The 21,086-nt window shown below is 35.9% G+C and overlaps 2 protein-coding genes across 2 annotated transcripts in view; both read right to left on the bottom strand.

The window, feature by feature from the left end:
• Positions 1-21,086, bottom strand: part of FAM240B (family with sequence similarity 240 member B) — a 144,792-nt gene that overhangs the window by 103,410 nt on the left and 20,296 nt on the right. The gene's annotated exons all lie outside the window — the stretch shown is intronic.
• The window catches only part of ZNF484 (zinc finger protein 484), a 30,905-nt gene continuing 20,303 nt past the window's right edge, over positions 10,485-21,086 (bottom strand). Inside the window, exons 3-5 of the mRNA XM_070459471.1 lie at positions 19,306-19,432; positions 18,956-19,051; positions 10,485-13,284 (exon numbers count right to left, since the gene is read on the bottom strand). Of these exons, the coding sequence (XP_070315572.1) occupies positions 10,970-13,284; positions 18,956-19,051; positions 19,306-19,432 (2,538 nt within the window). The 3' untranslated portion in view covers positions 10,485-10,969. The remainder of the gene's footprint in view (positions 13,285-18,955; positions 19,052-19,305; positions 19,433-21,086) is intronic.

The raw sequence follows: 21,086 nt of genomic DNA, 5'->3' as shown, positions 1-21,086 counted from the left end.
TTTTGATGATTTTTTCAAAAATAATTCAAAAGGTGTTAACTCTGAAGATGTATTTCCCATATTTTTATCTAAGCGCCAATTTTTCTGGTTGAAATGTGTAGAATTTCCTAATTCAGGCAGGAAAATCTGCACCCCAGCTTTCCTGGATGAAATATGGAGAATTTCACATTTTAGGCAGGAAATCCTGCACCCCAGTTTTCCTGAATGAAATTTGGGGAGTTTCACACTTCAGGCAGGAAAATCTGCACCTCAATTTTCCTGCATGAAGTGTGGAGAATTTGACATTTCTTGCAGGAAAATCTGCACCCCAATTTTCCTAGATGACATATGGAGAATTACATATTTCAGGCAGGAAAGTCTGTATCCCGAGTTTCCAGGCTGAAATATGGACAATTTCATATTTCAGGCAGAAAACTCTACACTCCCAAGTTTCTGGGCTGGAAATATAGAAAATTTCATATTTCAGGTGGGAAACTCTGCACCACAGGTTTTGGGCTAAAATATGAAAAATTTCGTACTTCAGGCAGGAAACTCTGCACTCCCAGTTTCCGGGCTGAAATATGGAGAAATTCACAATGTACCATTCCATGAGAAGAGAGGTCAGGGGAGAGTGTTCTGTGAGTGTTGACTGCCATACCCATTGTTACCATGATTAGTGAATCTGTCCTGTCAGATGACTTCCCAGCAAGAGGAGGCAAGCAGTCTGTTTCTTTCATTAAGCTCAAAAACTTTTCCAAAGCTGTTTGTGAATGAAGAGAAAAATGAACCAGTGTGGTTTTAAGGCAGGTTGAGGCTGCAATTATAGAGCTTCCACAGGTGGAACATATTGCTTTTACCCTAAGAGCACAATTCCCAGGTTCACAAAGGCATGTTTTCTGGCTGTTTCAGAGTTGTGTAAAGACACAGGTAGGATACACTGTACCATTCCAATTGAGATAAGATGTCAGGGGAGATTGTTCTCTGAGAGTTGATTTCCATACCTGTTATTATTAGGTGAAACAATACTGTCAGGTGACTTCCCTGCCTGAAGTTGGAAGGAGTCTGTTGCTTTCATAAAACTCCAAAACTTAACCAAAGCTATTGCTTTAATGAGAAAAATGAAACAGTGTGTTTTTCTGGCAGCTTTGAGGCTGAAACTATCCAGCTTTCACAGTGGGAAAATACTTCTTTTGCCATCAGGCCCCAATTCCCAGGTTCACAAAATCATGTTTCCCTGCAGTTTCAGAACTGTGTAAAGACACTCCTAGGACACACTGTACCTTTCCATGAGAAAATAGGTCAGAGGAAAGTGTTATTTGAGTGTTGACTGCCATACCTGCTGTGACACTGATTAAGTGAAACAGTACTCATGGGACTTCTGGCAAGAAGTGGCAAACAGCCCGCTTCTTTCAGAAAAATAAAAAACTCAACCAAAGCTGTTGCAGTGAAGGGAAAAATGAACCAGTGGGTTTTTCTGGCAGGATAAGGCTGCTTATTTCCAGCTTCCTAAGGTGAAAAATATAGGTTTTGGCATCAGGGCCCAATTCTCAGGTTTACAAAAGCATGATTCCTGGACATATTGTACCATTCCATGAGAAAAGATGTCAGGGGAAAGTGTTCTGTGAACAAAGTGACTTACAAACGCATGTTCAGAATGGAACTCATTCATAAGTATGGGATTTATTGTAATATATAAAGCTCAACTAGGACTAGAAATTCAGAAACTATGAAAGAAGAGATGGGCATATTTAAACATGTAAAAAAAATTACTTGTGAATGAGAACTATCATATACAAAGTCAAGAGACAATAAGTTTTTTTTAAGTTACTACATTTAGTATATAAAGAGCTGTAACATACTGAGAAGACAATCCAAACAGCAAAAGTTATGAACAGTTTATAAAGACAACCTGCAAATTAGCAAAGTGGTAAAGGAACTTTTAAACAGGTATATCAATATGTCCATTAAAATAAAACTAGTTATCACTTTGAAATCATAAAATTCCTCAAGGTTAAAGAATAATAGCTACTTTTAATAGAGGGGAAGGGCACATTTTTATACTATTAGAAATAGGAAATATTAGTCTTATTCAAGAGAAATCTGGCAACCTCTGTAAAAATAGGAAAACACAATTCAATCCAAGAATCTCATTTTTACAAGCAAAAAGAAGGCTCTGGTAGGTAAGAGCATGATTATGTTGTCCTCTAACCTGTTTTCTGTGACATCTCTTGAGGATGGTGGATCAGTTTTCCTCATGGCAAAACTGTCAATAAACAGTGGCAAGTGGTTGAAAAAAATACGGCATGTCCACACCATAGGCTCTTCAGTTGGTTAAAAGTACTATTGAGTGCAAAATATGCAAAAATGTATGTATAATTCTATATTAAGATAATGAAAACACACATATATGTGTGCACAAGTAACATATTAATGTGTCCATATGTGATCATGTGTAAAAAGAAAAATATAAGAAGCTCATCAACATTGCTTATCTGTTGACAGACTGTTGATGGCTAGAGTTACTAAGAATGGAGAAAGTATAAAATTCAAGAGACAAAATATGTCACACTTAATAAAGTTTTGCATGTATGCACATGTGTGTGTGTTTTTAATTAAATGAGAGGTAATTTTTGGACTGGCCTATTTATCCCCACTTGTTCTACAGACATGAGCATGAAAACAAAGCAATAAACAAGATGAAAAATTGCTTCTAGAGGAAGACTTCTTCTACTGTATCAAATATATAGTTTCCTCCTAGTATTAATTTTGTGGCATTTTAAGAAAATGATATATTCTTAGAAAATTTACTGTTCTTAGTTATTTATCTGTTGTCAGTAAGGTGTAACTCATGGACAAAGACATATACAAATTACAAGAACCATAGGGCCTCTCTATTGTGTATACTTAGTCACTCAGTTATGTCCAACTCTTTGCATCCCCATGGAGAGTAGCCCACCAGGCTCCTCTATCCAGGGGGATTCTCCAGGCAAACATACTGGAGTGGGTTGCCATGCTCTCCTCCAGGGGGTCTTCCAAACCCAGGTCTCCTGCATTGCAGGTGGATTCTTATCTCTCTGAGCCACCAGGGAAGCCTTTTTTAAATATAATTATAAATTATATAAATTATAAATGAATAATTTATAATTCTGACTTTGTGTGAGAAAACGTTCTCACTTTTAAGAAATAGACAATTTTACTTGTGTATAAATACAGAATACTGAAAACTGATTTGTGAAAGAAAATATTCCCATATTTAGTGCATTAATCTTCCTCTAACAGAAATTTTCTGATAACTTCCAACTGTGGAGTTCTCTAGTTATTGCTTTTATAGGTTTTTCCCTCCAAAACAAGTTTCTCTAATGAAGTATAATTTGTGAATGCACTTCTACTCAAATTTAATCAAAGTACTCCCCCCTTTGAATCATCTGGTGCATAAATATTGGTTTGAGTGAAAGCTTTCTCATACTTACTGAATTCACAGAACAAGATTCTTTTTTGAAAAATTAACATAAACTGCACTTTAATTTAAAAATTTATATTTTAAGCTGTGTTAAAATAGTTTTGCTGTAAATACAAATAAACTGTATTATAGTACTGTCATAAAAAGATATGGCTAACTCACACTACTTTCCCTAGTCAAGTCTGTACACTACATCTCCCTCAATCAGTTTATACTGACCTTGGGATTTACCTACTTAAGATTTAGTTCTCATATTCCACTGATAATTTTCCATCATCCATTCCTCAATTAATTCCCAAGTATCCCTTGAGATACAGGGAGGCCCACAAAACAGTCTCCCTTTGTCCTAGGAATTAACAGTATGTTTACAAAAGGAAAAGTGTCTCTTTTTGGGGGGGAGGGTCTTAGTAATTAAGAATTGTATTTTTTTTTTTAATGTATCTGGGAATAACAAGGTTGAAAATCATCTTTATGGGTTGACCAAAAAGTTCATTTGTGTTTTTCCATACTATTGGATGGAAAAACAAACATTTTGGCCGACTCAATATTTTTAAGTCACTGATTTCGACACCAGTTTTCATTAACTTAATTTTCTATTAATCATCCAAAGAAAATAAAAACATACTCTCAAAAAAGAAATCTAAAAGACTCCTTGCCAATCTCCTCCTTTTGCTAAAGTTTGACAGTTACTATAATAAAATTTTATATCACCAGAAGTAATTTTCTCACATTAGTTTATAAAGTGTTTAACACAAGAGTGAATGACAATTTTTAGCAACAAAAATTGGGAGTAAAGTCATGTTATAAATCACAGCACTTTCATTTTTATGTTAGTTGGAAAGTTTTGATAATTAAAAAATATACACATATATATGTATGTATGTATGTGTATATATATATATATATATATATATAGACTCTGCATTCTGGACTCTGCATTCCAGGAACAGCTATCTCAGTAAGTTGAAATTTTCTGCTAATGGCAGTGTAGGTAGTCTGTACCAGCACTCCCTCTGTGGACTAAAAAAGGTGGAAGAAAATATTAAATATATTTAATTTTGTAATAGTATTGGAGAGCTACAAAGGAAGTGAGAAATTGCAGGAATTAGAGATAAGACGTGTATGTGTGTGCTAAGTCACTTCAGTTGTGTCCGACTCTTTGCAACCTTATTGACCATAGCCTGCCAGGTTCCTCTGTCCATGGGATTCTCCAGGCAAGAATACTGGAGTGGGTTGCCATTTCCTTCTCCAGGGGATCTTCCTGACCCAGGGATCGAACCCTCATCTCCTGCATTTCCTGCATTGACAGGTGGGTTCTTTACCACTAGCACCACCTGGGAAGCCCTGAGATAAGACATAACTTATGGAATTTGGAACTCTTTTTTAAAAAAGAGGTGTTTATTAATTCTTAAAGCAAATATTGGACAACAGAAGATTAACACAGCTTTTTGACAAATTTATGTGACTAAAGGAGTGAAGAGCTTTCCAGGTGGCTCAGTGATAAGAATCTGCCTGCCAGTGCGGGAGATACAGATTTGATCCCTGGGTCAGGAAGATCCCCTGAAGAAAGAAATGGCAACCAACTCCATTTATTCTTACCTGGGAAATCCCATGGACAGAAGAGCCTGGAAAGCAACAGTCCATGGGGTTGCAAAAGAGTCAGACATGACTTAGCAACCAGACAACAAATGGACAAAAGTAGAATTAAGGTCCTTCAACGGAAGAGAGGCCTGATAAATCTCTCAAAGACCTAAGTCTTGAAGACTATCCCCTAAGAATAAGAGTGAAAAAAAAATAAAGAAGCCTTCACAGGGACTGAAACCCAGTTTCAAATAATCTCAATATATGATTAGATGAAGGCAATCAGGGATTATGCATGTTCCTAGACTGTTCACCTGTTAAAAGCAAAGACAAACCCTCTCTGAAAGATGATATCACCCAGACCATCTAATTATATCTACAGTTTTTAATATATAGTATCTAAGCTGTTCATCTACAATCACAGGTTATATGAGAAAACAAGATATCACCAAAACCCAAGAGAAACAACAACCAATAGAAAAGGGCTAACAAGAAATCTAGAAAATGGGGTCATCATTAGGAGAAGAGATGGAAGGTAATCAAGTAACTGCATAATTTGAATAGATAATAATTAAAAATTTTCCCAAGTGTGCAAAAAAACCCGCTAAGCTACAGCTTTTTAAAAAAGACTGCAAATCCCAAGCAGAATACATATAACATCATACCTAAGCATATCACTGTCAAACTGTTGACAGCCTAAAACAAAGACACAGATTTTCAAGGAGAGAAAAGAATTTTAAAAAGAACATAACTTTCAAAGATAACTAGATTGAAAGCTTAATTTTCAACAAACCAATGAAAGACAAATCATAACAAAATATCTCAAAATACTAATAGAAAATAAAACTTAAATTCTAAACTCAGTAAAAGCATCTTTTAAAATTGAAAGCAAAATTAAGACATTTTCCAACAAATGAAAACAATCTGTCACCAGCAAACATACACTAAAAGAAATACTAAAGGCTCTTGTTCAGTCAGAAGAAAAAAGATTCAAGAAGGGAAATTAAAGGATAAGATAAGTAACAAAAAGTGTAAATATATGCATTAATTTAAATGAATATTGAAACAGTAATGATTAATGAAATAGTAATGACTGAACATGTCAAATACATACAGAATTAAAATGCATGACATCAATACTATATAAGTCAAAAAGGAAATAACAATGTTCTATTCATCTTACAAAGAAAATGGTGAGTACTAATTTACATTAATCCTTAATAAGTGAAGTATGCATATTGTATTAATATCATACATAGTAAAATTTGAGACAAAAAGCATGACTAGAGATAAAAAGGAACATTTTATAATGATTGTTTCAATTAACCAGAAAGAGTATAACAAGTCTAAATGTAAATAGATGTAGAACCAAAGACTTAAAATATATAAAATGAAAATTGGTAGCTATAAGGAGAAACAGAGTCACAATTACTCTGGAAGACTAGAACACACTTCATTCAGTGCCTAATAGAATAAAAGACCCAAAAAAGTTAAAAAAAAAATAGAGGATTTGAGATTGAAATTAATTAAGATCAATTTGTAGAGATTAAGAGGAGATAGGAATACTCTTTCAAATGTGCAACTTTCTTCTAAGAACACAAGCTCAAATGCAAGACAACTGCCTCATAGTAACCTAATATGTCCCCTTCATGGATCACAGTATTGTCGTGATGATGGGGCTTGCATAACTGAATGAAGGTATGAAACATGCCATGCAGAGCCACCCAAGATGGATGAGTCATAGCGAAAAGTTCTGACAAAACGCAGTCCACTGGAGAAGAAAATGGCAACTCACTCTAGTATTCTTACCAGAGAACCCCATGGACAGTATGAAAAGGCAAAAAGGTATGACATGGGAAGATGAGTCCCCAAGGTTAAAAGGTGTTCAATATGCTGTAGGGGAAAAGCAGAGGGCAATTACTAATAGCTCCAGAAAGAATGAAATGGCTGGGCCAAAAGAGGAACCATGGTCAGCTGTGGATGAGCCTGGTGGTGAAAGTTAAGTCCAGTGCTGTAAGAACAGTAAATATTGCATAGCAACTTGGAGTGTTAGGTCCATGAATCAAGATAAATTGGCCATGGTCAGGCAGGAAATGGCAAGAGTGAACATCGACACCTTAGGAATCAGTGAACTAAAATGGACAGGAAGAAGAAATAGAGTAGCTCTCACAGTCAACAGAACAGTCTGAAACAGAACAGTCTGCATTTTGGGTGCAGCCTTAAAAATGATAGAATGATGTCCATTGTTTCCAAGGAAAACCATTCAACATCACAGTAATACGAGGCTATGCCTCAATCACTAATGCCAAAGAAGCTGAAGTTCATGGATTCTATGAAAACCAACAAGATCTTCTAAAACTAATATCAAAAAAGATGTCCTTTTTATCATAGGGCACTGGAATACAAAAGTAGAAAGTCAACAGATAACCAGAATAACAGGCAAGTTTGGCCTTGGAGCACAGAAGAAGGCAGGGAAAAGCTTAACAGAGTTAAAAGACAGTGGTCATAGAAAACACCCTTTCCCAACAACCTAAGAGACAACTCTTTACATGGACATCACCAGATGATTAATACTGAAATCTGACTGATTATGCAGCCAAAGATGGAGAAGCTCTATACAGTCAGCAAAAACAAGACATGGAGCTGACTGTGACTCAGATCATGAGCTCCTTATTGCAAAATTCAGACTTAAATTGAAGAAAGTAGGGAAAACCACTAGGCCATTTAAGTATGACCTAAATCAAATCCCTTATGATTATACAATGGAGGAGGCAAATTCAAGAGATTAGATCTGGTAGACAGAGTGCCTAAAGAACTAAGGATGGAGGTTTCTAACACTGTCAGGAAGCTGTGATCACACCAATCCCAAAGAAATGCAAGAAGGCAAAATGGTTGTCTGAAGAGGTATTACAAATAGCTGAGGAAAGAAGAGAAGTGAAAGGCAAGAAAGGCAAAGATATACCCAACTCAATGCAGAGAATATCAAGAAGAGATAAGAAGGCTTTCTTAAAAGAACAATGCAAAGAAATAGAGGAAAACAACAGAACGGGAAAGACTAGAGATCTCTTCAACAAAACTGGAGATATCAAGGGAACATTTCATGCAAAGATGGGCACTATAAAGGACAGAAAAGGTAAGGACCTAACAGAAGCAGAAGAGATTAAGAGGTGGCAAGAATACACAGAACCATACAAGAAAGGTCTTAATGACCTGGATAATCACAATGGTGTGGTCATTCACCTAGAGCAGGACATCCTGGAGTGTGAACTCTAGTGGGCCTTAGGAAGCATTATTATAAACAAAGCTAGTGAAAGTGACAGAATTCCAGCTGAGCTATTTCAAATCCTAAAAGAGGATGCTGTTAAAGTGCTGCATTCAATATTTCAGCAAATTTGGAATACTTAGCAGTGACCATAAGACTGGAAAAGGTCAACTTTTATTCCAATCACAAAGAAAGTGTGTATGAAAGTGTCAGTTGCACAGCCTTGTCTGACTCTTTGCAACCCCAAGGCCTGTAGTCCACCTCTGTCCATGGAATTCACCAGAGAAGAGTTACTGGAGTGGGTAGCCCTTCCCTTCTCCAGGGGATCTTCCCAACCCAGGGATCAAACCTGGGTCTCCTGCATTGCAGGCATATTCTTTACCATCTAGCCCAATCACAAAGAAGGGCAATGCCAAACAATGTTTAAACTATGATACAATTGTACTCATTTCACATGTTAGTTAAGGTTATGCTCAAAATCCTTTAAGCTAGGCTTCAGCAGTGCATGAACTGAGAATTTCCAGATGTACAAGTTGGGTTTCAAAGAAGTAGAGGACCCAGAGACCAAATCACTGGCATCCATTGGATCATGGAGAAAGCAAGGGAATTCCAGAAAAACATCTATTCCTGCTTTATGGACTACACTAAAGCCTTTGTTTGTGCGGATCACAACACAACACACTGGAAAATTCTTAAAGAGATGGAATTTCCTGACCACCTTACCTGTCCCCTGAGAAACCTGTATGTGGGCCAGGAAGCAACAGTTAGAACCAGACATGGGACGATTGGTTCAAAATTCAGAAAGGAGTGTGACAAGGCTGTATGTTGTCACCCCACTTATTTAACTCCTCTGCATGCAGAGTACATGATGTGAAATGCCAGACTGAATGAATCACAAGCTGGAATCAAGATTGGCTGGAGAAATACCAACAATCTCAGATATGCAGATGATACCACTCTAATGACAGAAAGTGAAGAGAAACTAAAGAGCCTCTTCATGAGGGTGAAAGAGGTTTCAAGCCAGCTTGAACTCAACATTCAAAAGACTAAGATCATGTTATCTTGTCCCATCATTTCATGGCAATTAGAAGGGGATAAAGTGACAGCAATGACAGGTTCTATTTTCTTAGGCTCCTAAATCACTGCAGATAGTGACTGCAACCATGAAATTAAAAGACACTTGCTCCTGGAAAGAAAGCTGTGACAAACCTAGACAGCATATTAAAAAGCAGAGACATTACTTTGCCAACAATTGTCTGCTTAGTCAAAGCTATAGTTTTTCCAGTAGTCATGTACAGATACGAGAGTTGAACTATAAAAAAGACTGAGCACCAAAGAATTGATGCTTTTGAACTATGGTGCTGGAGAAGATTCAATCTTGAGAGTCCGCTGGACAGCAAGGAGATCAAACCAGTCAATCCTAAAGAAAACCAACCCTGAAGATTCATTGGAAGGACTGATGCTGAAGTTGAAGTTCTAGTACTTTGGTCACTTGATATGAAGAGCTGACTCACTGGAAAAGACCCTGATGCTGGAAAGATTGAAGGCAAAAGGAGAATGGGTTGACAGAGATGGTGAGCTAGCATCACCAACTCAATGGATATGAATTTTAGCCAATTCTGGGAGATAATGGGAGAGAGTGGAGCCTGGTGTGCTATAGTCCATGGAGTTGCAGAGAGTGGGACATGAGTGAACAACAACCACAACAAACTTAGTATGTAATAAATAAGTAGAGAATGCATTAACAAAATTGGAAGAAAAGAATTCTAGGTTTTAAAACTCACTTTCTTAATTTGTCTCTAGAAAAAGAAATCATTTAAAAAGTAGAGGTTTCTGTAAAAGACAGTGAGAATCCAGAGTGCCTAATCTGTAACCTGTGGCTAACTTTCATGATCTCAAAACCAGTTATAGTGTAACAGATAATCTTTGGGGCTGCTGCTTACATTATTGATCACTTTTGGGATATAGCCTGGGAGCACTTGTTACCTCTTGGGCATGAGTTACCTACTGCCATGGTAGGGAATTAATAAACAAGGAAACATGTTAGTTATCGAAAGATGCCTGTGAATATTCAGGTAAGTCTGTGGTTTTGCCAATCTCGAAATAAAATTATAAATTTTAAACTTATTAATCCAAATTTCCATACACTAATAAACATTGTAAACTATAAATAATAGTGACATCCCAAAGAAAAGAAAAAAGTAGAGTCCATCTTTGTATCTTTAATGTCAATTTTCACAGAAACTTGTAGATTCTTTTTATTATACAGCTGAATTGTCTATACTGTTGCCTTGATTTCAGTGTCCATAGAGTGCTTGGGCAATGAAAAATTTTCTTGGAAATCTACTCAAGAAATTCCTTTGGTCAACATTGAATATTTTTGCTATACAGGGCATGAACAACTCAACAGCCCTGATTTATAAAACTGCTTATCCAAAACATGAAATAAGAACTATTACCAAGTCATCTCCTTGCACATGTACTATTATTTGCAGGTGCTTAAAAATTCCAGTATCTGTCAGGTAAACAAGCATGCCATTAATCACTGCTTAAACACTTTCTCCAAAGTGTCTGCCCATGTGTATAAAACTGGACATAAGCTATGAGATCCAGATATTCATACTTCTGACTAGATAGAGGAAAATTTACTTTGGTTACCTCTTGCTTTTTAGTCAAGCTATATCTCCTCACAACTTTGTATCCCTACCCCATGATTGTGGCACCGGGCATTCTACTCCCTCAGTATTAGATTTCTGATGTACACTGAATTGTGTTTTCCAGTTAAAGTCTTTCCTAAAGTCACTAGATTTATAAGGTTTCTGTTTAGTATGAATTTTCTGGTGTTTAATAAGATTTGATCTGATGGAGAAGGCCTTTCCACATTCAGTACACATATAAGGTTTCTCTCCTGTGTGAATTCGGTGATGTTCAAGTAGTTGTGACTTCTTAATAAAGGCCTTCCCACAGTCAGTGCATTTATAGGGTTTCTCTCCAGTATGGATTCTCCTATGTCGATTTAAATGTGACTTCTGGATGAATGACTTCCCACATTCAGTACAAATATAAGGTTTCTCTCCCGTATGAATTCTCTGATGCATAATGAGTGTTGATTTTCGTGCAAAGGCTTTCCCACATTCACTGCACTCATAACGTCTTTCTCCAGTGTGAGACTGCTGATGTATATGGAGGCCTGACTTTCGAGTGAAGGCTTTTCCACAGTCATCACATCTATAGGGTTTCTCGCCAGTATGAATTTTCTGGTGTGTAAAGAGATTTGATCTGTCCGTGAAAGCCTTTCCACATTCAGCACATCTGTAGGGTTTCTCTCCTGTGTGAATTTGCTGATGTACATGAAGTTGTGACTTCTTTGTGAAAGATTTCCCACAGTCACTGCATTCGTAAGGTTTCTCTCCAGTATGAATTCTCTCATGTGTAATAAAATGTGACTTGTGGAAGAAGGCCTTCCCACATTCAGTGCAAACATAGGGTTTTTCTCCTTTATGAATTCTCTGGTGCATACTCAGTGTTGACTTCTGAATAAATGCTTTCCCACATTCATTACATTCATAATGTCTCTCTCCAGTGTGACATTTCTGATGTATCCTGAGCCGTGACTTCCACGTGAATGATTTCCCACAGTCACTGCATTTATAGGGTTTCTCTCCAGTATGAATTTTTTGATGTTTAATGAGATTTGACCTGTCAGTAAAGGCCTTCCCACATTCAGTACATATATAGGGTCTCTCACCAGTATGAATTTTCTGGTGTATAATGAGATTTGTCCTGTGAGTGAAGATCTTCCCACATTCTGAACATATGAAGGGATTCTCCCCTGTGTGAATTCGCTGATGCACATGGAGTTGTGACTTCTTTATAAAGGACTTCCCACAGTCATTGCATTCATAAGGTTTCTCTCCCGTATGAATTCTCTCATGTGTAATAAAATGTGACTTTCGGATAAAGGCTTTCCCACATTCAGTACATACATATGGTTTTTCTCCTGTGTGAATTTTCTGATGCATACTTAGTGTTGATTTTCTTGTGAAAGATTTTCCACACTCAATACATTCAAAGTGCTTCTTGCCAGTATGAGCTTTTTTGTGTATACTGAGATTTGAATTGTGAGAGACATCTTTTCCACATTCACTGTAATCATAGGGGTTTTTTCCTCCAGTAGGAATTCTCTGGAGTCTGAACAGATCTAACTTCTTGATAAAGGCTTTTCCATGTGCACTGCATTTATAGTCAGTCTCCTCAGTATGAGGAGTTTTCTCATGGTTTGAGTTGGAAAATTTCTTCCCAGATTCAGTGCCTACATAGGGTTTTTCTCTTGTATAAACCTGAGGCACAGCAAATTGGGACTTCTGAGTGAAGATCATCTCACATTTGGTGCACTCATGATGTTTCTCTTCAGTATAAATCCTTTGATGTGCAAAAAGTTGTGTCTTATGGGTGGAGAGTTTTACACAATCAGAAAATAAATGGAAGTCCTCCCCAGTATGATGTTTTTGATGCTGAATGAGAGCTTGTTTACTCAGAAGTTTCTTACATTGATTATATTCACAAGCATTCATTTCTGTATGAGAATTCATACGAGTAAAAGTATTAACATATCCAATAATCTTATCAAAATTTTCTGTTGCACTGTTTCTATTATAATTACATAAGCTTACAATAGGCCTCAAACTCTTTTGAAATGGGTTACAGTTATGGAGTCTTTTTCTTGAAGGAACAAGGTTTGTGTTTACATGAAATTTTTTCCCAGTGTCTTTATTATAGTCACAGTTCCCCTTATTAGCTAGTGTATCCTTGTTGGTGAAGATGATAGGACTTAAATGTTTGTTCTGGTTTTCCTTTTCTCTTCTTGTCTGTTTATCATCTTGCCAAAATTCTTCTAAAATGGAATATAGGTCATCTCTTGGGAAGAGACGTATTCCCTCAAACCAGACTGAAACATCTTCAGATATTCCCTGTTGTGATGTTCCAAAACCAATATCCTGATCTAAAAAATAAAATACACAAAGAACAGTTAGCAAAACACAGAAGGGATGATAGAGTGGATACAAGGTGAATACAGAGAAATGGGAGAGATTCTATATAAATGTAATAACAAATATAGATAAATATATAAAATGAGAATAAATATATATAATAATCTCTTTATATGAAATAATATGCAATAATAAAATAAGGCCTTACATTACATTTACTGTCTAATAAACAATAGAATTTAGATGTCTCAGGCATTGTTCTAACTCATTTAAACATCAACATAACCTTTTGCTATTAATGTTATTATTGTCCTACTTTACAGATGAGGAAACTGAGCCACAGAAGTGTTAAGTAATGTGTCCAAATCAAATGCTTAGTAATTGGAGAAGACAAGATTCAAACTGAAATATGCTGTTCTGAACATGTAGCAGAACTACATAATAGGTGTTAGAAGAACAAAGTAACAAACCATGTGGCTAAAAAATATTTCTGAGTCTAGATTCTTATTATCCTTCATCTATAAATCCTAATCTCTCTGCTTTCTCTATTCTCTATTAACCACTGTGCCCTAAATACAAATTTATTTATATACAGAAATCTATTGTAGCCTCAGTCATCCTGAATTAGCTTTACCATTATAAACAGTAAATATATATCTATGATTCAATTCTTTATGCCTGGTTTTGGGGTGCAGATACACACATTTAATAAGGAAGAATATAACAGCAAAAAGGGCCAACTCTGAAGCAGAGACAGAAGCTGTTCATTAAAATCTGTCCCCTTCGTTCAACAGTGTTAAGCTTGTAGCCAAGCATGTGTCTGTCTCAAAACAACAGGCATATACAGCCTCATTTGTAGGTAAATCCAGGTAATTCACTTATCACCATTCAAATGAGAGCAGGAGTTGTATTTGTTGTAATCAGATCAATGTTTTAAGGAAGTAAGTGTGTCTTCCATAACTCTCTTCCCACTGGCTATATTACAAACTTGATAGCTCAGTTCTCTGTTGCTGGTGATGCTCGAGACAAAAGATTAGAAAACTACAGCCCTCAGGCTAAATCCAGGGCAGGTTAATGTTTATGTTCTCTAAGTCACTGTTTCTTGGGGTCTATCAATGACAGGAGGTGGGTTTTACTCCAGTATACCATTCTTACCTACAATAAGAATCACTAATATCCCCAACTGTGGAATAGTGTATAACACATAGCAGAGTCAGTTCTGATGAGGTGAATGAACCTATAATCTATTATACAGAGTGAAGTGAGTCAGAAAGAGAAAGATAAATATCATATTCTAATGCATATATACAGAATCTAGAAAAATGGTTCTGAAGAATTTATTTACAGGGCAGCAATGGAGAAACAGACATAGAGAATAAACTTATGGACACAGGGAGAGGGGAGGAGAGGGTGAGATGTATAGAAAGAGTAACATGGAAACTTACATTACCATGTGTAAAATAGAGAGCCAATGGGAATTTGCTGTATGGCTCAGGAAACTCAAACAGGGGTTCTCTATCAACCTAGAGAGGTGGGATGGGGAGGGAGATGGGAGGGAGGTTCAAAAAGGAGGGGATATATGTATACCTATGGCTGATTCATGTTGAGGCTTGACAGAAAACAACAAAATTCTGTAAAGCAATTATCCTTCAATTAAAAAAAAAACTTTTTTAAGACATAGTAAAAAAAAAAGTAAAACAAAATTAATAAAGTAAAAATAAATAAAGACATAGTAGATTCTCAGTAAATACCTATATAAAAATCAGATTACTCTTTAATATAGACACAGTCTAACCTTGTATCCATTTCATTCTATCTCCAGGACCTTATAATGTTTGTAATATCCCCAAACACATTCTTTTAACTTTTATATTTTTGAGCTTCCCATGTGGCTGGCGCTAGTGGTAAAGAACCCACCTACCAATCCAGGAGACTTAAGAGACGTGGGTTCAATCCTTGGATTGGGAAGAACCCCTGGAGAAGGAAACAACAACCCATTGCAGTATTCTTGCCTGGAGAATTCCATGGACAGAGCCTGATGGGCTATACAGTCCATGGGGTTGCACTGACTTGGACATGACTGAAGTGACTTAGCACACATTACAGTTTTACTCACACATATTAATGTTTTCATTAAGCCTGAGGACCTCTAATATTAGATTCCTAAACATGGCTTTCATCTTTTGCAACTTTTCACTTTCTTTAGCTTATAAACCCACTGCTATGCCTGACAGCACTTACATTATTATTGATGATGTTCAATATAAAAAATTTGCTCCCATGGTAAAAAGTTTAATTATTCATAATTCTTCTGTCACAAACTGAATTACCAATTCAATAAAATACAAAGTCATAATTCAGGCCAAAAAAAAATGAATGTATGTAAGCTAACTTTCCACCAGTCACTAAAGTCTATTTTATTACTGAATCTAAACATATATTCTTTTCCTTTTCTCCACTAAGCTTCCTTTTCCTGATCCTTTATTCCTTTTCAAAATTCATTTCCTTCATGGATCATTTAGGGTTCTATGCTCTGAAAATGAATTTCAAACCTCAGAAAAACTCTAGGAAGGCTCTCTTTTCTCTTAACCAAAAATAAACACAGATATTCTGAGCGTTACAAAGTCATATTTAATCGGCATAGATGTGCACAATAATAAATGCTTAATGCTCAAAGGCTTAAATTTTAAACATTTCTTTCAGTTGTCTTCCCTTTCCAATTACAATTATTGGTCCTTCAAATTACTCTTAGCAGAAAAAATTTCAAATCCCTCTGAAATAGAGCAAAATAACTGCTTCTGTCTATCACCTAAAGAATTTAATTTCACTAAATATTCTCTAGAGAAACATTTCTGAAATAGGTAAAAGACTCTGTTGTCATTCCAACTAATGTCATTTTCTCTCTGTTTTTGTGGGTCAGAGAGTTAGAAAAGGGAAAAAGCAATGTATGCTGTAATAGGTCAAATAAAAGAAGTAAGTGAAACATGAGAGCAAAGTATAAGTATGTAGATTATAAGAATAGGCAGACAGATCAGAAAATAAAGGGTCAGATACAGGGGAATAATTAAAGAAAATGTTAAAATGAAGCAAACATGATTATGGAAACTAAACAAAGATAAATGTGAATTGCAAATATGAGGCATGTTCTTCCTTTAGTTTATTAATCTATTGAGAGAAGAATTTCTTATATGTTAGGTAATATTTTGCATCATATAGCTATGACAAGATAAGCACAATATTATAACCAGTAGCAGCTAGGAAAAAAAATTTTTTAAGAAGAACCAGCACATCAAAACAGGGTTAGAATAATTCAAGCATAAGTAAATTTAGACATGGTTTTAGGTTTTACTTTTCACTGGAAAGTAAAAGAAGGAGGGCATCTAAATGATAACTTTATAAAAGAGAAAAACTAGTAGAAAGAGCATAAAGAATTGTTTGAGAAGATGAGTCACGGGGAAAAGCAAACATATGACAACACTAAAACAATAAACAACAATAAAATATGACAACATTTAGAAAGGTGTGCCACTTGCTTTAGCATGCTGCATTGTAACTGCTCTTCCTTCACACAAGTAGCTGCCTGATGGACCCTTATATGCATAAGGTATCAACTGTTCCCCTGAGAGCATTATGCAATGAGAGTCAATCTGATCTGTTTCCTTAATTCTGGTGTCAGTCATGGCTTCTGCCAGAACTGAGACAAATGATTCAATTTGAGACACATACATAGGTCTTAAGCCACTTTAAGGAGGGCCTAGTCCTTTCCATCTGTCCCAGAATACCAACTATAACTTCCAACTTCAACTGGTTAAATATATGACACAGACTTGTGGGAATCAGCAAATGTAGCATAAAGTAGCACAGCTCAAAGTATGTACTCAGCAGCAGGCAGTAAAACCAGAGAACAAGAGAAAACCCCCTTGGTGGTGGTCATCATCCAAAGATCCTGCTTACCAAACAAACTGTTAAGTCACCTGCAGAGGAGCAATGGACTCCCACACCAAATTTGGTTCAGATGTCAAGAGTGATGACTTGACACATAACCAATAAGATATGAAAAAGTTCATTACCCATTTAATGAGGCTTTTGAAGGGAAAGCTCCCAAGCAGGTCTAAAAGTGGCTTATGAGAGAAAAGGACACTGGCTTGGGTTTTTTATAGTAGTTTGGGGATGGTGCTAAGCTGACTGATACAGAGCAACTTCCCACTAGCACTAATGGAAAGAGCATCTGAGTTTTCTTGTAGTCTGCCCAGATGTGGCGCAGAAGATGAAGAGAGAGTGGTGAAGTTTGGAAGGTGTCAGTAGTCAAATACCAAAAATGAAATCAGAATCTATTACAAGGTACATGATAAGATGTTCAAAACATATTGTTATTAGAAAAACACAAATTAAAACAAATAGAAATTAAAATCCACTAGATTATGAGAAATTATTAGAAATATGGGCAGGGATGTGGAGAAACTGATGCCTTTGTATGTTTAGATGATTGTAGACCAATACATCCAATCTAGAAAACAATATAGTTATACTTAGTGAAATAAAGCATTAGTGTATTCATTAATAAAACACTCCCACTACTCTTCCTCAAGAAATTCTTGTTTCCTATAAGAACAGTTCTTGAAGAAATTTATTATAGTACTAGCTATAGTAGCTAGAAAGCTGGACAAGTAAATGTGCATATATATATATACACTATGGAATGTATGCCTCAATTAGAAGCAATGAGCTAGAAAAACAGTGTAACATGAACCAATTTAGTGCTGAGAGGAAAAAATAAACTAAGTAGGATATATAGCACAGTACCATTTTTAGAAATTAAAATGACCAACAATTTAAATTTTACAAATACCCGACAAATTCAAGAATAAATTGCAAGCAAACATATAAAATACAGTAGAGCAGCTGCCTCTGGGAAGGATAAAAATGAGTAGGGAGTGAGGATTAAAAGGGATAAATAAAAAAAATAAAATAAAACTTTTAAAAAAATTGTAAAATAGGGGATTCCCTGGCTATTCACTGGTTAGGACTAAGTTTCCACTGCAGGACATGACGGTTCAACCCCTGGCTGGAGGAACTAAGATCCCTCATGCTGCAGGGTGTGGCCCCCAAAAAATTATAAAAGGGTTAAAATAAGAAGCTATCCCCAAATGTAAATAATGGAAATCTCAAAGCCAACAGTTGAGGGAGAGGCATGGGGGATGATATAATATGGCCATCTCTAGATGACAATTCTGAAGCACCTTAAGGGAAAAGAAAGAAAATGAAGAGAAATAAGCAGGTGAGTGACCCAAAATAATTTTTTAAAGGCAATTTTATGAGTACCTGCATGTGTAAGGAAAGGATTTAAGACATTGACAGAGATTTAAAAAAAAAATTTTTTTAATGCTATGAAAAGGGAGAAAAAGCAAAACAAAAGAAAAAGGATCCTACAGCCAATGTACCAGTAACTCTAGCATATCCCTCTTAAAGAGTAAAGCAAAGAAGACACTGATATTGGAAGGAGCCTTAAGTGGGAATGGCATTTAGATGTCTTAAGAGACCAATATCAGCTCTATCTATGCAGTTTCAAAAGTTCAGAATGTCAGAGAAATATCATATTAAAAGCACTTCAAAGTTGCCAAACTCTGCCAGTAAAACTGTGATTTGGTTATACAATCTCCTGTGATTTTGGTTCCTACTCACCTAGACAGCTCTGGCTTGAGGTTTTGTCATTCCACATAAATGGTTCTTCTCCCCACTCCAAGTTGAAAATGACTTCTGGTTTGGGAACTTGACATCCTGATGATAGGGAACAACAAAACCCTCCATTTACTCTTCAGAAAAGTTCATGGGGAACAGAAGTATATTCTTAATGTCCAAAAGAGATTGTTAAGAACATAGAACAAAATAAGGACAAAACTATTACACACTTCAGATGTCCTACAGTCTTTAGAAGTCCCATATACCTTAGCAACACCAGATTTCATAAATTCCACTGAGGAAAAAAAATACACTCAATTAGGTACAGCCTTACCCAGCAGAGCTGTGCTTACCCACTGAGATCAAGTTGAAATAGTTTTCCAGCATTACATCCCTGTACAGACTTTTCTGAGCAAGGTCCAATTGTTGCCACTCCTCCCTGCTGAAGTCTACAGATATATCTTTGAAAGACACTGATCCCTGGAAAAACACGTGTTTATTCAATGAAAAGCATCAGGATGGTAGGATAAGAGTAAGATATTTATGAACTTATTTTTAACAATTTTTAACATGATACAACATATAAGATTCTCACTAAATACCTAAATTTGACATTATTATTTCAAGGGAAAAATAAATATTAAAAGTATCAGGTCATTCTTTCTGTGGCTCTAATAATATTCTGGGGTTTTGTTTTTATCTGTGTGCTGGTTACAAAAGAATAAACTAAAAACTCATCAAGCTGCAAACCTGATTTCTGCATTCTTTTCCATTCTATGCCATATTTCATTAACACTTCACTTAGAAAAGCAATAATTTTTCAGCTATAAAATCAGAAGCACAAGCAACCAAAGAAAAAATAGATAAATTGGACTTTATCAAAATTTAAAACTTTGTGCTAAAAAGGATACCATTAAGAAAGTGAAAGCTAAGGGAATTTGCTGGCAGTCCGGTGTTAGGTGTCTGCACCACCACTTCAGGGGGCACGGGTTCAACGCCTGGTAGGGGAACTAAGATCCCCATGCTATACCCAATGGCCAAAAATGAAAAATAAACAAACAAAAATAACAACAACAAAAAAAAACCCAGAACAAACAAAAAGTAAATGTTTACTTAGAAAAGAAAGTAAAAACAACTCAAAGACTAGGGGGAAATGTCTGCAATTATACATCTGATAAAGGACTTGTGTAGAGAATATATAAAGAACTCTTACAACTCAATAAAAAGATAGGTGATGCAATTAAAAATGGACCAAGGGGACTTCCCTGATGGTCCAGTGGCTAAAACTCCATGCTCCCAATGCAGGGGGCCTGGGTTCGATCCCTGATCAGGGAGCTAGATTCCACATGCTGTAACAAAAGATCCTGGATTCTGCTACAAAACTCAAACATCCCTCAGGCCACAGCTAAGACCTGGCACAGTCAAATAAACAAATAAATGGACCAAGAAGAATATACATATCTCCAAGGAAGATACACAAATGGCCAAAAAGCACAAAAGGTTCTCAATACAGGTCAATATAGTCAAAAGGGATATCAAAATTCAAAGAAATACCCCTTCAAATTCACTAAGATGATTATAAAATAAAAAATGCTCTGCTTGTGTGTATTTGTATTTTTATTATTTTTGTAGCAAAGTAATAAATGAAATTAAATCTTGAATTCTGAAATTTAAAAAATGTTCCAATCATTAGTTATTAGTCATCAGGAAAATGCACCTATTAGGATGGCTATAATAATAATAAAAAAAAAGGAGACATAATATTAAGTACCAGTGGGGAAGTGGAGAAATTGGAACCCTCATATAATAAAGGTGGGAATATAAAACAGTCTGGCACTTCCTCAAAAGGAGTAATATGAGCTAATGGTTCCACTTCTTGGCATATACCCAAGAGAAATCAAAACATTCATTCACATAAAACTTATATAGAAATGTTCATAGTAGCATTATTCCTAATAGTCAAAACCAGAAACAATCCAGGGTATCAACTAATGATGAATTTCAAAATGTGGTTTTTCATAAAAGAGATTATTCAGCCATAGAGAGGAATGAGATACTGATTTATGCTACACCGTGAATGAATTTTGAAAATATTATGCTAAGTGAAATAAGCCAATCACAAAAGACCACATAT

This window comes from Odocoileus virginianus, chromosome 31 (assembly GCF_023699985.2).
Source record: "Odocoileus virginianus isolate 20LAN1187 ecotype Illinois chromosome 31, Ovbor_1.2, whole genome shotgun sequence".
NCBI classification, from domain to species: domain Eukaryota; kingdom Metazoa; phylum Chordata; class Mammalia; order Artiodactyla; family Cervidae; genus Odocoileus; species Odocoileus virginianus.
This window is presented reverse-complemented; position numbering and strand designations above follow the sequence as displayed.